The 16,352-nt window shown below is 38.2% G+C and overlaps 1 protein-coding gene across 2 annotated transcripts; it reads right to left on the bottom strand.

The window, feature by feature from the left end:
* Window positions 1-6,467: 6,467 nt before the first annotated feature.
* On the bottom strand, window positions 6,468-13,247 carry LOC143410999 (uncharacterized). 2 transcript variants are annotated; one of them, XM_076871853.1, is made up of 2 exons: window positions 12,945-13,247; window positions 6,468-6,830 (listed from the first exon to the last, which is right to left on the bottom strand). In XM_076871853.1, the coding sequence occupies exons 1-2, from the start codon at window positions 13,245-13,247 to the stop codon at window positions 6,468-6,470; spliced, it is 666 nt and encodes a 221-aa protein (XP_076727968.1). The 2 variants fall into 2 exon arrangements, with proteins under 2 accessions (XP_076727968.1, XP_076966589.1); XM_077110474.1 differs by having other exon boundaries at window positions 6,468-6,812.
* Between the last annotated feature and the right edge of the window lie 3,105 nt (window positions 13,248-16,352).

Raw genomic sequence — 16,352 nt, 5'->3', positions numbered from 1 at the left:
TTTTGTTAATCTATACTTTTATAGAAATAGTCAATCTAATCATAAAATTTGAACATATTAAAGTAAATTTATGTATAAATTTTTAGTTTGTTTTAAAAAACACTCTCCTGGTGGCTGATTATGCCTCCTATCAAATGTATTATTTACCCATTAGCCCTTTAGTTACTATTTACTTTCTCTCTGATCAGTTTTGCCAGACTTTTCTTATTTTACGGATTATTTAGTTGTTTATGAAGTTGATTTTTATTGAACTTTCCATTTAAACATTTCATTATTGCTTTTTACATGTTTCGTGATAACCTTCCTTTTTCATGGGGTTTACTGATGGACAAGAGTGTGGTGGAAATGCAAAGAGGAGGGAATTTCAAAGCATCACTTCAGGGTTAACTCCTAATGCCAGCCTGCTCCAATGTCACAGATAAAATAAAATAATTCAAGTTTTTTTTTTATTTTTACCTTTGATGTACTGAAAAGTTTTGGATATGTGAAACCCCAGTATTATATTTTATAATTTCATCTGTGATTTCAGAACTTAGGGTTTCATAACAACACTCCTAACTCTTCTGTGTAAAATTTAAAGTATATTTCCTCCTATTTATTTCTTCTTTTTTGATAGGTTCTTTTTTTAGTTATCCCTGACAATAGAATATACTATCACATAATTACAAAAGCATGGAATATAATTTGTTCTAATTCAATCCCTGGTATTTGCCCTTCCTCTCCCTCCCACCTCCTGTTTCCTTCCCTCTACATTCCTTCCATTTTCTTCTTTCATGAGGGTGTCTTAATTCTATGATTAAAATCTTGGAAGCTTTTTTCTAATGGCATCTGAAGAAACACGAAGCTTACCAGTGATGTCTGCACAAATCATCTTCACCCCTGTTGTTTCAATAGTCTAGATCCATTTCAGTGCATGGTCATGGGCTCATTTTGATACCAGTAACAATCACTGAAGTAGTCAGTCCTCTCGGAGGGTCATGTCAAAACACTGTGTCTTTCAAATTCAAGTGCAGCCACCACTCCTGGACATTCTATCTCCAATGTGCATCCCAGCTGAGAACTACTAGGAACTAATTATAATTTTTAAAATCCTTAGATAGAGAAAATGAGTTTTGAAGTTCTAGTCTTCTAGGGACATATATGTTAGGATGTGAAGTGTAGTGTAGAGATGTTTGAATCATAAGAAAAACCCTGAAAGACCACAATCAGAAACATACCACGCCACCCAGATGAAATGTAGTTTCTTAAAAATGTAGCGAAATCTGCATTTCTTCTCATCAGAACTCAATGGGAAATACAACCCTCTTTGTGAACACACTTTGAAATGTTGTTTATTGAATGAATGAATGGGGTACATTATTTTCTTTGTAGGAGATTTTCTTGCTTTCATTGGCATGAACTGTTTTTCCCCAGAAATTTGGTTGTACATTTTCTCCAAAAAAAAAGAACAAAAAACCAATGGTATTAACAGGTATAATGTACAAACAATGTAATGATTTTTAAGTCCTAATTTAGGATATGGAGACACACAGGTCACATGTATGTGCATGCATGCACACACACCACATACCACTTTTTACACTTACAAATGCACCACTTTTGTGTTAATATACTAAGTTGTCTATATTTGACTTAGCACTTATTTTCAAAATTATTTCAATATGAACTTTTCTGTGTCTTTGTATAAAATATAATTGCCTGGTTACTGAGCAAATAACTCTGAAAATAATAGAGAACAACATCAAAGAATTCTTTTGGGCAGAAAAAAATTTTATTTCAAAGCAGAAGAGCAACAAACATAAGAAAATTACTCTAGGAGAGAATCTATAATATAACTGGACCCCCCAAGACTGAGGGAATAAAATTAGTACCTACATTGGGGCTAGAGTTAATGTTCAACTTTTTGAGAAAAATAATGTAGTAACTTGGAGGATCAAGGTAATTTCTTTGCTAGTGGATTACAAATTAATTTTTATTTGATGACAGCAGTGGAAAGAAGAGAGTTTAAAATGAACTATAAGGTGCTTCTTTGGGACAGTGTTGGGCTCATTGGAATCATGAAGCCCATTCTGTTGAATGACATTTACCAGATTCCGTGTGTCCTAATGGTGGGCACAAAAGAAGTTCTGCATCTGTGGGGAGAGAGGAGGTAAGGAGGTGGGGTGTTCAAAGACAAGATTCAGCAGTCAGGGATGGCACAGCACATGGGGCGGGGGCAGGTGGAGATGACACAGGTGGGGCGATAGCAAGTGGTGTGGCAGGAGACATTGCCACAGACTGGACGCAGGCGGCAGCAGGTCTGGCAGCAGCAGGAGTCACAGGAGGGGCGGCAGCAGCTGGAGATGCAGCAGCAGGGGCGGCAGCAGCTGGAGCCACAGCAGCTGGACCCACCAGAGCAAGAGGGGCGGCAGCAGCTGGACACACAGCAGGGCCTGCAGCAGGTGGTCCTACAGCAGATGGGGCGGCAGCAGCAAGAGCCACAGCCACTGGAACCACCACAGCCACTGGACCCACTACAGCAGGGGCTGCAGCAGCTGGGGCGGCAGCAGGTGGTCCTGCAGCAGGTGGTCTGGCAGCACCTGGGCTGGCAGCAGCCATAGCCCTGGCCAGAGCAGCAGGAGCCACAAGAGGAGTTGCACATGGTGTCAGAGACTGGAGGTTCTGGGTGGGTTTCCAGGAGAGTGAATTCTTGGGTTTGAAAGTCTTCTTGGCCCACACCCCCTTTTATATCCCACCGAACTTCTCTTTTACCATGTCATTATTTCCTTGTTGTTATTTACCTTCCTGGAAAACTTAATTATTTAATTACATAATAGAATGTTTCTAATTAAGTACTCCAAAGAAAGAAAATAGCATATCTCCTTTTCCTGTTGTGCTCCTGTGTTTCCCATTGAAACATTTTTGACATTTTTTTCCTTAGTGGGTGTCACATTTGACCTTGACCTATGCAGTGGTCTTTTATGAAGTACTCAAGAAGGGACATTCTGACATTTTTTTTTTCCAGATGTAATATTTCCTCCTATCTATATGCAAATCATAGAGGATGTTTTTCATAATTCAAATGTATCTTTTGTTGTTGAAGAATTTTCTGGTTAGGTGAAATGTTGGAAAGGAACCAGAAGAAAAGGCCCATTTGGGAGGAGGATGTCCCATCTGTCATGAGGATGATGGTGATTTTTTGTGTGGCCTCCTTAGAAGGTTAGGGTCAGACCTGATGAAGTTCCAAGCTCTGTGTCAGGTCTCATTCCAGGGTCTTCAGCTGAAGTGTTTGGCAATGACTCATGATTTTGACATAATCAAAACACATTTTTGCTGTATGTCTTCCAGAATAGCCATTGGAGCGGGGAGTTTTATCTTTTTATTGCTAAAATTGCACAATGGATTTTTCTTTCACCGGAGCATTTGTTAATTTCTAGAATCAGTCAGTTTTCAATAAATATGTATTCAAGATATCCTACTGTCTCCTCTGAAAACAGAACAGATAACCTGGGGGTACTTATATAAGATCCACACCAGAAAACAGTGTGGCAAAAATTAAAGAATTACAATTACTTTAATTTCACAACTAAAATAAAAATATACAGTCTGTGGATGCATTCCATGCACCCTCAGTGTGTGCGTATCATAGTGACATGTTCACTGTATCAGGCTTTGTGCTGAACATTTTTTAATCCATATTGTTTTTAATCTTTATTGCAGCCCTATGAAATAGCGTCCTTACTCTTTTAGTGGAAGAGTCAAAAGACACACAGAAAGGTTAAAACAAACTTAAAAGTTGTTCAAGATTAAACAAAAACTAAGCCTAGTATGTCTCCAAGTGGTCAGGGAAGGGGTGAAGAATAAAACTTGCAAGCCTTTGCTGAAGCTGTTGAATTTCCGGGAATGTTTTTTGTTCCTTGTCAATTCTGCAAACCTACTTGTCTGTCATGACCCAGGTGAAGTGCTTCCTTCTCAATATCTTTCCTGATAAGCTACCTCTCCTAATAAGACCTCTATCATTATTCTTTGTCTTGTGTTTCTAATTTTGCACTCTATGGTATCTATTACTGACTTCTGCCATTCCCCCAGGTGCAATCCTAATACCCTGAAGTCCTGGGCTATGGCATTTATTTCTGTTACCATAAGGTGGGGAGAGAGGACACTGGCCATAAGTGTTTGTGGAGCAAATGAAGTATCTTTTGACTGCTGGAGCAAAGAAAAGGAACATTCCAGACAAACAGATTGCAGTCCCATCTGAGGAAAACTGCATTTTTGTGGTCACATGTCACCTGATAAATGACATGTGAAAAGGTGTGGAAGTTAAGACTCTGTTTGCATTGAGACTTGTTTATAGATATCCATGAATACTGTGCTTAACTGAAATGCCCATATCCACACAGAAGAAGCCAGGAAGGCGGGAAACACCAAATGATAGCACCAGTCCTTCACCTCCTGACTTCCCTGTTTTACTCTTATTGCTAGGGGGAAAAAAAAAAAGTCACCATTACCAGTTTGATACCAGTTAACCAAATTTATTTGCTGAACATCTTTGTCTTCATTTTAATTTTATATAGTACAGAACTTGGGACAGAGACTTGAGTGCAAATAATATACCTGAGGGGTGATTTTAGGAGATGCAAGTGAGAAATTATGGAAAGTAAGAGGAGGAAGAAAAATCCCCAAAATGTTTGTGTTAATGATGGGGTCACCACTGTGGGCAACTTGGGTACAAGCCAAGGGTACATTCCAGACCTGGAAGCATTTGGCTGCCATGATTTTATGCTAAGAATATTCTAGAAAATCAACTAAGTAGTGGCATTAATCATGAGTTCATTAAAATATGAACTTTTAAAAATCAACAGATTTCTTGTGCACTAGCAATAATCCTCCACAAAAATTTAATGGGCCAAAACCTCACCACTCTTATGATAAATAAAAATATTAAAATCTGCTGAGCAATCCAATTGGCCTCGATGGGGGAAAGTGGTAATATTTCCTGAAGGACATCAAATGGTATTTTAATAAATACCAGAACAAGAAAATGTATAACTAAAGCCAGATTTGTGATTAAGTGCATACATGTAGTACACATATATTTAATAAGGATTTATCTCATACCAATGGCTCTTGAAAGACATTGGCAAACACTAATGAAAGAAAACTTACTTTGGGTCAAATTCTTCTGTGTCATTTAGATTTTTAAAGACTATATACTTATTATAGGATCTTCTTAAGCCTCATATATATGAAACATTTGACCTGGTGTCTAATATCTCAATTTTATCATGGCAAAGATTATAGGTGTGGGGGATTGTATAATTTCATTTTGGATACTTGATTTAATGTGCAGGTTTGTTCATTTCTTCTATTTAACTCAATGTATAAGATGTCCACAGTGTAGATGTAAATCAAACCTTGACATCATAGACATCTGGTGTGGGATCAATCACTCTTTGATATTGGGGCTGTCCTGTGCCTCATACGATGGCTGGCATCATCCTTTGGGTCTTCCCGCTGGACAACAGCAACAGGATCTTCCTTCCACCCCTTGTGCCAACCATATCTCTAGACACTGCTGAGATCTTCTGAGGGCAAATTTGTCCCTTGTTGAGAAACACTGATGTATGGCTACCTCATTTTCCCCAGTGGTTATATTGTCTTCCTAGGAAGCTACCAAGGTATATTTAACTCACTGATCAATAGATATTTGGAAATTTTCTTATAAAAAATATGGATTAAGATCTCATTTCAAAACTTTTAGTGAAGCTGGACATGGTGGTGCACACCTGTAATCCCACTAGCTTCAGAGGCTGAGGCAGAGGGATCACAAGTTCCAGGCTGCTCTCGGTAACTTAGCAATGACATCTCAAAAAAAAAAAAAAAAAGAAAAAAAGAAATGGATGGGGGATGTAGCTCAGTGGTGGAGTGCCCCTGGATTCCATCCCCACTGCTGCAAAAATAGATAAATAAAATAAAAATTTATAGTAAAAAAAAAAAAGAGTAACAACCACATTCAATTTTCAATGACAATAGAATGGAAGTTTATTTTTTTCATACAGGAATAACAAGGTACAAGAAAATCCTTGCAAAGGAACATAAAGTGATACTTGATTGGATTTCAATGTCAGAGGTGTTAAACATCTACAGGTGACAGAAGCAATCTCAAACACCCTACAGGTGACAGAAGCAATCTCAAATTCTTTAAGCATGATGAATGGATGTCTTGAGGATAAAGGGAAAAAAGTTGGAGGTAATGTGTTAAATTATTAGGAGATCCTCAGGGAATTCATTTGCAAGGTGAGGAGTTTGGACAAAATTCAGGATGTGCAATATTCAGAATAACTAAGAATGAGATTGGCTTATGAGACTCAGGAGATTAATTCTCTTGGGCATGACTTTTTTTTTTTTTTTTTTTTTTTTTTTAAGAAGGAAGGTCTACATCCCTAGGGAGAGAGAAGATAAGGAGGTGGGGTGTTCCAAGGCAAGATTCAGCAGTCAGGGATGGCACAGCACATGGGGCGGGGGCAGGTGGAGATGACACAGGTGGGGCGATAGCAAGTGGTGTGGCAGGAGACATTGCCACAGACTGGACGCAGGCGGCAGCAGGTCTGGCAGCAGCAGGAGTCACAGGAGGGGCGGCAGCAGCTGGAGATGCAGCAGCAGGGGCGGCAGCAGCTGGACTCACCAGAGCAAGAGGGGCGGCAGCAGCTGGACACACAGCAGCTGGACCCACCAGAGCAAGAGGGGCGGCAGCAGCTGGACACACAGCAGGGTCTGCAGCAGCTGGGGCGGCAGCAGGTGGTCCTGCAGCAGGTGGTCTGGCAGCACCTGGGCTGGCAGCAGCCATAGCCCTGGCCAGAGCAGCAGGAGCCACAAGAGGAGTTGCACATGGTGTCAGAGACTGGAGGTTCTGGGTGGGTTTCCAACTGGGTTAGTGTTCAGGTTTGATCTTTCCTTGGGCTCTCTTGCTTTTATACCCTGCTGAGGGCTACTATGATCATGTGAAAGATCTTGTTTATACTAAGAAAAGATCATTTAGTTTAGTTAATTGGATAATTGTGTTTATCTGGTAAACATCGCTATTTATAGAAAAGGTACCATTTCTTTTTCCTGTTGTATTAGGAGCTCTCCAATTTGATGAAGCCATGTGAATCAGCTCCATTTTTCGTCCTGTCTGGTATGTCTCCTAAAGTAGACCCCTTCCATGACTTTCATTGGATTTAATGTTTGTTTTTTATTTGTGTATTTACCTCCAAAAAATATACGAGGAATCGATTTTATGGTGATTAAATCCCCACTGTTTTGAAAAAAGTTAGAAGCAAGTAATATGTAATTCTGATATGAAAATAGCTGAAAGACCCATATTTTGGAAGTGTGTGGGAGGTAGCTTGTGTGCAATGAGGAATACTGTGATTCCTTTGAATTTTCTGGATGGTCAGTGAGGATTCCAGTGATGTTCCTGTCTATTTTGTCTTACTGAGTCTATTCAGTTTGAAGAGTTATAATGCAATGGATTCATTACTTTTAAATAATAAAAAATCACATTGTCACGATTTTTAAAAAATATTAAAATTTTCATGATATGTTTTTTTCAAAGGTAGAGCATTAGAAGGGACCATTTTGAACCTACATTTTGGAAAGTCAATATATCCAAAGAGCATGTTATAACTGAAATATAAATAAAATTATATTGTTTCATAGTCTGAACTGTTTTCTCTCAACAATGTATGTTGGAGATATTTTATTCAATATTGAGAAGAAATAAAGGAGAAACTTTAATCTCTGTTCTATAAACTCAAGGCAAATGATATTTATAGGAAAGAGTTTGGCAACTATTTTAGAGGACTGTTTTATTAGTAAAGAAAATAGCAATGTGTATTAAAATTTATACATTCCCAATGAAAGGTGAGCTCATAGTAATTAGACTTCGTTGAGCAACTACTCTGTGTCAGAAATATTTCTGAGTCCTCTATAATTGTTTTCTTGTTTACACTTCACAAGGGCTCAATCTGGTGGACTCAATTTTTCTTAATTCTTTACACATGAGGTCACTGAGGTCCAGATAGACTGAAGCACACAGTCAATTGGGATGGTGAGTCCCTCCTAGGATGTTCAAGGAAGGTGTGAAGAATGATAGCCCATGCCATTTCTCATTCCTGGAATATTCCAGTTGCCTAGAATGTTGCTTTCTCCTTTGTCACCTTAGCATATTCCCTCATTTCCAATATTTTCTTGACATCTACTAAACTTAAAATGAATCCTTCTCTTCTCTCTGTTTCCAAATGTGTCTCTGCTCTAGACTATCACGCTTTATCATAATTGTTTTAGATCTCCTTTTTCCAGTCTTTTTGTAAAGCCTCCAAGGTCATATAGACTCATAAAAATGTCTTACTCACAGTTATTATCATGGTGCCTAGTAAAGGCCTTGGGTGAAGGTTGGTCAGTCTTTAACATATTTAGATAAAATCTACGTGGATGGATAATAAGTGAAAAAGCATTCAGTGAGTGCGTGGTTGAATGGGGTATGTTTTTGGCATTTGCCTGGGTCAATACCTGTACAGATAGGGTGTCTGGGAAAGTAGGGAAAAGTAATGCTCAACAGTTAGGATGGGAGATTTTTAAGAAAGTTTTTGAATTCATACAGAGAGTGGCTATCGTATCAGCACTCAGGGGAAGAAAGCTCTGTGCAAACATGCTGGCCTTGCAAATATTATTTGACACACACTGGGGGGGTAACAGGAAGCGCGGTAGAACATTAAGGTCCTAGTTGTGTTATTAGGGTGAATGCTGTCTAGTGTGGTGTAGCGTGGAAACTATTGGAACAATAGGTGTTTCAAGGAAATCTATCAGAATCGGTTACAAAGGGACAGTAGAGGTAACAGGAGGCCTCATTATTAAAGAAGATCCTCCATTTAATATGTTTCTATTTTATACATATGTACACAGACTTTTTGCAATTAGGTCCTTCCTGATAGTTAAAAGACAATCATTTGTAATTTAAAAATGCAAGATAAGAAACCATCCTAAACAAAGTGAAAACACAAGTGACTAAATGGAAAAAATACTTGTAATGTATATTATAGGCAAAGGATTAATCATATGTAAAGGACTTCTAAAACTAGATTAGAGGGCTGGGGCTGTACCTCAGTGGTAGAGTGCCCGCCTTGCAGAAGTGAGGCACTGGGTTCGATTCTCAGCACCACATAAAAATAAATAAAGATTTTTTAAAAACTAGATTAGAAAAAAGATAAACTTTCTAATGAGAAAATGAAATACAGACTTTTTTCACCACATATACATACTCAATTTCATACATAATAAAAGGAGTGAAGTAATGTGGAATACCACCTCTGACCTGTTAAATGGTCAAAAATTCAAAATTTGACAATCTGACAGTGGGATAATGTGGAAATAAGCACACACTTTTCTTGTGAGGATTTGACTGCAACTAGCAGTATTATTCTTTCATGTAGTTATCTCAATTCTGTAAAGTATCACAAAGATATACTATAAAGAGATGTTGCACAAAATTATCAATAACAGTTCTATCTGTAAGAAGAAAAAAAATAGCAAAAAAAAAAAAAAAAAACAAAACCTGGATATAACCTTCAATGGGGTGCTGATGAATAAGCCATGGCACATTTCTAAAATGTGTAAAAATGGAATCAGGTGTATCTCTATATGCTACTATGAAGACAACTTCAGGAATATATTGTTAAGAGATGATGAAGCACATGGAAAAAATGTGTATCATATGGTACAATATGTCTAACTCAGGTTACAAATATATATAAAAAAACAAAACATAGAAATAAGAACACCAGAAAAAGGGATTTCTGCTTCTGGTTAAGATGGAGTAACATATGTCTACATAAATATTTGTTCACAAGTATTTATGGCAACTGTATTTGTATCAGTAAAAAAATCTGGAAACAATTAAACAGGGTGAATGGATAAACAAACCAATATGTCCTTGCAAAAAAACAACATTTCTCTAAAATCAAAAGGATTCAAATATTGATATATATGACACCTTGAATCTCAATATGCTGAGAGTAAAGTTAGGTAAGAAATGTACACAATATGTAATTCCATTTATGTACAATTATAGAGAATGCAAGCAAATTGATAGTGACAGCAGATCATTTGTTTCCTGGAGTTGTGGAATTGGGAGGAATTTCAAAGGAGATGATGAATGTTCATTACCTTGATGCTGGGGTTGGTGTCTTAAGTACACGTGACTATCAAAACATCTGATTGTGCACTTTAAATAAGTAGTGTATTGAAGATCAGTCGTACTTAAAGAAGCTGAAATAAGAGAAAAGAAAATAAAAAGAATGGGAGTATCAACCATAATTCGTTTTTTTCCTTTCAGAGAGAGGGTGAACGGAAGAGGGTGGAGAAAATACAGGTAGGTGCTAGATTTCTTGAACAGACCATGCTCTGAAGCTTTCACTTTGGATCCATGTAAGTATTGGACACAATTATAAAACAAAATCAAACTTCAAAAATCTCCCAAGGTCACAAAAACAATGATAACAGCCATGATGATGCAAATTCACCATACATGCAGGTTAACTTCAGGGAAAGTAATTATCTCAAGAACAAAAAGTTTTTGTCGAAAACCTTAATAAGAATCTCGAGTTTGTTTTCAGCAATCAGATTGGTGCTCTTGGTATTGGCAATGTCGTTCTAAGGTTGTTGTACAGGCATTGTGCAGGAAGGAATTATGGGTCACTATGACGGAGAAGTATTGTTTTGGGCACAGGAGAAAGGAGATGTGTAGGCTGATAGGTTGGGTGTTAAATAAAACCCTCGATTTCTCTGGAGCAACCTGTGATATAGCTTATTCTTTAAATAGTATTTTCTAACTCTGTACACTGAAAAAACTGAGATGAGAAAAAAATCAACTTACATGCACTTTCACATTTCAATTTATGGTTTTACAGGTCACTTTCCACTAAAAGGAATCAGGGCTCCATGGAAAGGTGGCTGATTATGTCTGGGGAAGGAAATGTACAAATAAGTCTGGAATATTTTGTTATATGAAAATCAGGAAAATCTTCAGAGTCTATTAGATTCTGGTCAAAAGGACTTGGGAGTCAACTTGAAGTTACTTGTTTGAGCATCACAAGAGACATGAGCTGGAATGAACTGGTACCCCATCAATTTACTGAAATCTATGAGTTCTTATTGGCAGGATTGTTTTTTTTTTTTTTTTTAAGGAGGAAAAGCACTCACTTAGTCAAACTTGGATGATATGCACCAGTAAATAAATGTAGAATAATTGGAAACACATTCTTCAGTGTAACCACACATCCATCAGAGCATAATGAGAGGATTCATTAGAGGATGTTTCCCTGTGGAATTGTCCCGGGTAATCAATGACAATAACACATTTGCAATATCACAGTTTTTCCATGCTTCATGAAATGATGGTTCTAGGTGATGATCAGCAGCAGCTGCTAATATCACAGAACAACTGGATACTATGTGGCCCCCTGCCCCCATCTGCCCCAGTACAGAAGCACAGCGCTCCCCATGATAAAGTTGTAGAGTCCTAAGGGTCTTGGGGGTTTGCCTCCTATTAGCAAGCTCAGCTGATCTCTGGGTAAAGTTCATTAACTTAATTCTCATCATTGGTGTGTGGCCAAGAGGAGAGGAGGGAGAAGACAGTGAGGGAAGCCTGAGTTATTTTTCAAGACTGATGCTTCTACATCATCTTTATGAAAAAGGGCGATCCTCAACACCAAAAAGGAAAACCAACCACTTCTGCAAGCCCAGAGAGTTCAGGGAAGTTGAGGAATCCAAGATCTTCATTTGCATCAACTCGGACATTCCCATCCCATGTCTCCAGGTCTAGTACTTTCCCATTTGCAGCCTTGACTTTGGCATGGTAAATGGTCTGAGAAAGAAAACAACCTGGAGCTTGGCTACTCTCCTATTAAATCCTAGGTTTGGTCCTCAGCTTCATCCAGCCTCTGGCTGCAGGAGATAAGGGTTTATATTCTGTCATGAAAACTCTGTCTTTCACATTTGTCTTGGGATTTCTGGCTTTAGCTGCACCTTCAGCTTGTATTGCTTTTCCAGATCACCAATTGCTCCCAGCAACAGACATCCAGGTCTGTTATTCATATAGTTATTATAAACTGCTTTCACAGATATATAATATCTCAGAAGATGTTGTTCCCTACAACATTGTTTACAGTCTTTCCAAAAAACTTTTTATTCTCATTTTTAGCCACTAAAGAGACTGTAGTGACAACGAGGTTGGGATAAATGTGTCTTGACATCTCATGTAAAATTGACAGCCCTGCTCTCTGTCCTACAGTGTGGGTAAAATACAATTGTCCATATCAAATAGAAACTTAGAGAAGAACAGGATCACACTGAATTTCCCATTCAGGAAGGTGGTGGTTTATTTTGGCATAGAAATATAACAAAGGAAAAATGGGGATTAATAATTATAAAAGAAAAACTTAATGGAACAATGAAGAGAAAGACTGTGAAAATCCATAAGATAGAAATATTGAAATCAACCCATGGATTCTTGAGCTTGATGACCTGGTGCCCAAGAGTTAGGAAGGCAATTGTGGGGAGAACTAGTCAGGTCAACATGGCAGTTGGTATATTACTAGCAAATTCACACGTGGATAGGAGTGAGAGAGCCATGCAGAGGCAGAGCATGGAGGCCAGGGTGTGCCTGTGGCATTACTGGGACTATTGTGGGCTTATTAAAATCACAAGACCCAGCTTAGTGGAGTGACATCAATCCCTCTCCATTTGACCTAATGGTCAGCAGTGAGAGAAGGTCTGCATCTGTGGGGAGAGAGGAGGTAAGGAGGTGGGGTGTTCCAAGGCAAGATTCAGCAGTCAGGGATGGCACAGCACATGGGGCGGGGGCAGGTGGAGATGACACAGGTGGGGCGATAGCAAGTGGTGTGGCAGGAGACATTGCCACAGACTGGACGCAGGCGGCAGCAGGTCTGGCAGCAGCAGGAGTCACAGGAGGGGCGGCAGCAGCTGGAGATGCAGCAGCAGGGGCGGCAGCAGCTGGACTCACCAGAGCAAGAGGGGCGGCAGCAGCTGGACACACAGCAGCTGGACCCACCAGAGCAAGAGGGGCGGCAGCAGCTGGACACACAGCAGGGTCTGCAGCAGCTGGGGCGGCAGCAGGTGGTCCTGCAGCAGGTGGTCTGGCAGCACCTGGGCTGGCAGCAGCCATAGCCCTGGCCAGAGCAGCAGGAGCCACAAGAGGAGTTGCACATGGTGTCAGAGACTGGAGGTTCTGGGTGGGTTTCCAACTGGGTTAGTGTTCAGGTTTGATCTTTCCTTGGGCTCTCTTGCTTTTATACCCTGCTGAGGGCTACTATGATCATGTGAAAGATCTTGTTTATACTAAGAAAAGATCATTTAGTTTAGTTAATTGGATAATTGTGTTTATCTGGTAAACATCGCTATTTATAGAAAAGGTACCATTTCTTTTTCCTGTTGTATTAGGAGCTCTCCAATTTGATGAAGCCATGTGAATCAGCTCCATTTTTCGTCCTGTCTGGTATGTCTCCTAAGGTAGACCCCTTCCATGACTTTCATTGGATTTAATGTTTGTTTTTTATTTGTGTATTTACCTCCAAAAAATATACGGGGAATCGATTTTATGGTGATTAAATCCCCTCTGTTTTGAAAAAAGTTAGAAGCAAGTAATATGTAATTCTGATATGAAAATAGCTGAAAGACCCATATTTTGGAAGTGTGTGGGAGGTAGCTTGTGTGCAATGAGGAATACTGTGATTCCTTTGAATTTTCTGGATGGTCAGTGAGGATTCCAGTGATGTTCCTGTCTATTTTGTCTTACTGAGTCTATTCAGTTTGAAGAGTTATAATGCAATGGATTCATTACTTTTAAATAATAAAAAATCACATTGTCACGATTTTTAAAAAATATTAAAATTTTCATGATATGTTTTTTTCAAAGGTAGAGCATTAGAAGGGACCATTTTGAACCTACATTTTGGAAAGTCAATATATCCAAAGAGCATGTTATAACTGAAATATAAATAAAATTATATTGTTTCATAGTCTGAACTGTTTTCTCTCAACAATGTATGTTGGAGATATTTTATTCAATATTGAGAAGAAATAAAGGAGAAACTTTAATCTCTGTTCTATAAACTCAAGGCAAATGATATTCATAGGAAAGAGTTTGGCAACTATTTTAGAGGACTGTTTTATTAGTAAAGAAAATAGCAATGTGTATTAAAATTTATACATTCCCAATGAAAGGTGAGCTCATATTAATTAGACTTTGCTGAGTACCTACTGTGTGTCAGAAATATTTCTGAGTCCTCTATAATTGTTTTCTTGTTTACACTTCACAAGGGCTCAATCTGGTGGACTCAATTTTTCTTAATTCTTTACACATGAGGTCACTGAGGTCCAGATAGACTGAAGCACACAGTCAATTGGGATGGTGAGTCCCTCCTAGGATGTTCAAGGAAGGTGTGAAGAATGATAGCCCATGCCATTTCTCATTCCTGGAATATTCCAGTTGCCTAGAATGTTGCTTTCTCCTTTGTCACCTTAGCATATTCCCTCATTTCCAATATTTTCTTGACATCTACTAAACTTAAAATGAATCCTTCTCTTCTCTCTGTTTCCAAATGTGTCTCTGCTCTAGACTATCACGCTTTATCATAATTGTTTTAGATCTCCTTTTTCCAGTCTTTTTGTAAAGCCTCCAAGGTCATATAGACTCATAAAAATGTCTTACTCACAGTTATTATCATGGTGCCTAGTAAAGGCCTTGGGTGAAGGTTGGTCAGTCTTTAACATATTTAGATAAAATCTACGTGGATGGATAATAAGTGAAAAAGCATTCAGTGAGTGCGTGGTTGAATGGGGTATGTTTTTGGCATTTGCCTGGGTCAATACCTGTACAGATAGGGTGTCTGGGAAAGTAGGGAAAAGTAATGCTCAACAGTTAGGATGGGAGATTTTTAAGAAAGTTTTTGAATTCATACAGAGAGTGGCTATCGTATCAGCACTCAGGGGAAGAAAGCTCTGTGCAAACATGCTGGCCTTGCAAATATTATTTGACACACACTGGGGGGGTAACAGGAAGCGCGGTAGAACATTAAGGTCCTAGTTGTGTTATTAGGGTGAATGCTGTCTAGTGTGGTGTAGCGTGGAAACTATTGGAACAATAGGTGTTTCAAGGAAATCTATCAGAATCGGTTACAAAGGGACAGTAGAGGTAACAGGAGGCCTCATTATTAAAGAAGATCCTCCATTTAATATGTTTCTATTTTATACATATGTACACAGACTTTTTGCAATTAGGACCTTCCTGATAGTTAAAAGACAATCATTTGTAATTTAAAAATGCAAGATAAGAAACCATCCTAAACAAAGTGAAAACACAAGTGACTAAATGGAAAAAATACTTGTAATGTATATTATAGGCAAAGGATTAATCATATGTAAAGGACTTCTAAAACTAGATTAGAGGGCTGGGGCTGAAGCTCAGTGGTAGAGCACCTGCCTTGCACGAGTGAGGCACTGGGTTCGATTCTCAGCACCACATAAAAATAAATAAAGATTTTTTAAAAACTAGATTAGAAAAAAGATAAACTTTCTAATGAGAAAATGAAATACAGACTTTTTTCACCACATATACATACTCAATTTCATACATAATAAAAGGAGTGAAGTAATGTGGAATACCACCTCTGACCTGTTAAATGGTCAAAAATTCAAAATTTGACAATCTGACAGTGGGATAATGTGGAAATAAGCACACACTTTTCTTGTGAGGATTTGACTGCAACTAGCAGTATTATTCTTTCATGTAGTTATCTCAATTCTGTAAAGTATCACAAAGATATACTATAAAGAGATGTTGCACAAAATTATCAATAACAGTTCTATCTGTAAGAAGAAAAAAAATAGCAAAAAAAAAAAAAAAAAACAAAACCTGGATATAACCTTCAATGGGGTGCTGATGAATAAGCCATGGCACATTTCTAAAATGTGTAAAAATGGAATCAGGTGTATCTCTATATGCTACTATGAAGACAACTTCAGGAATATATTGTTAAGAGATGATGAAGCACATGGAAAAAATGTGTATCATATGGTACAATATGTCTAACTCAGGTTACAAATATATATAAAAAAACAAAACATAGAAATAAGAACACCAGAAAAAGGGATTTCTGCTTCTGGTTAAGATGGAGTAACATATGTCTACATAAATATTTGTTCACAAGTATTTATGGCAACTGTATTTGTATCAGTAAAAAAATCTGGAAACAATTAAACAGGGTGAATGGATAAACAAACCAATATGTCCTTGCAAAAAAACAACATTTCTC

This window comes from Callospermophilus lateralis, chromosome 11 (genome assembly GCF_048772815.1).
Source record: "Callospermophilus lateralis isolate mCalLat2 chromosome 11, mCalLat2.hap1, whole genome shotgun sequence".
Classification (NCBI taxonomy): Eukaryota; Metazoa; Chordata; class Mammalia; order Rodentia; family Sciuridae; genus Callospermophilus; species Callospermophilus lateralis.
Note: the sequence above shows the minus strand (reverse complement) of the source record. Positions and strands in the feature narration are given on the sequence as shown.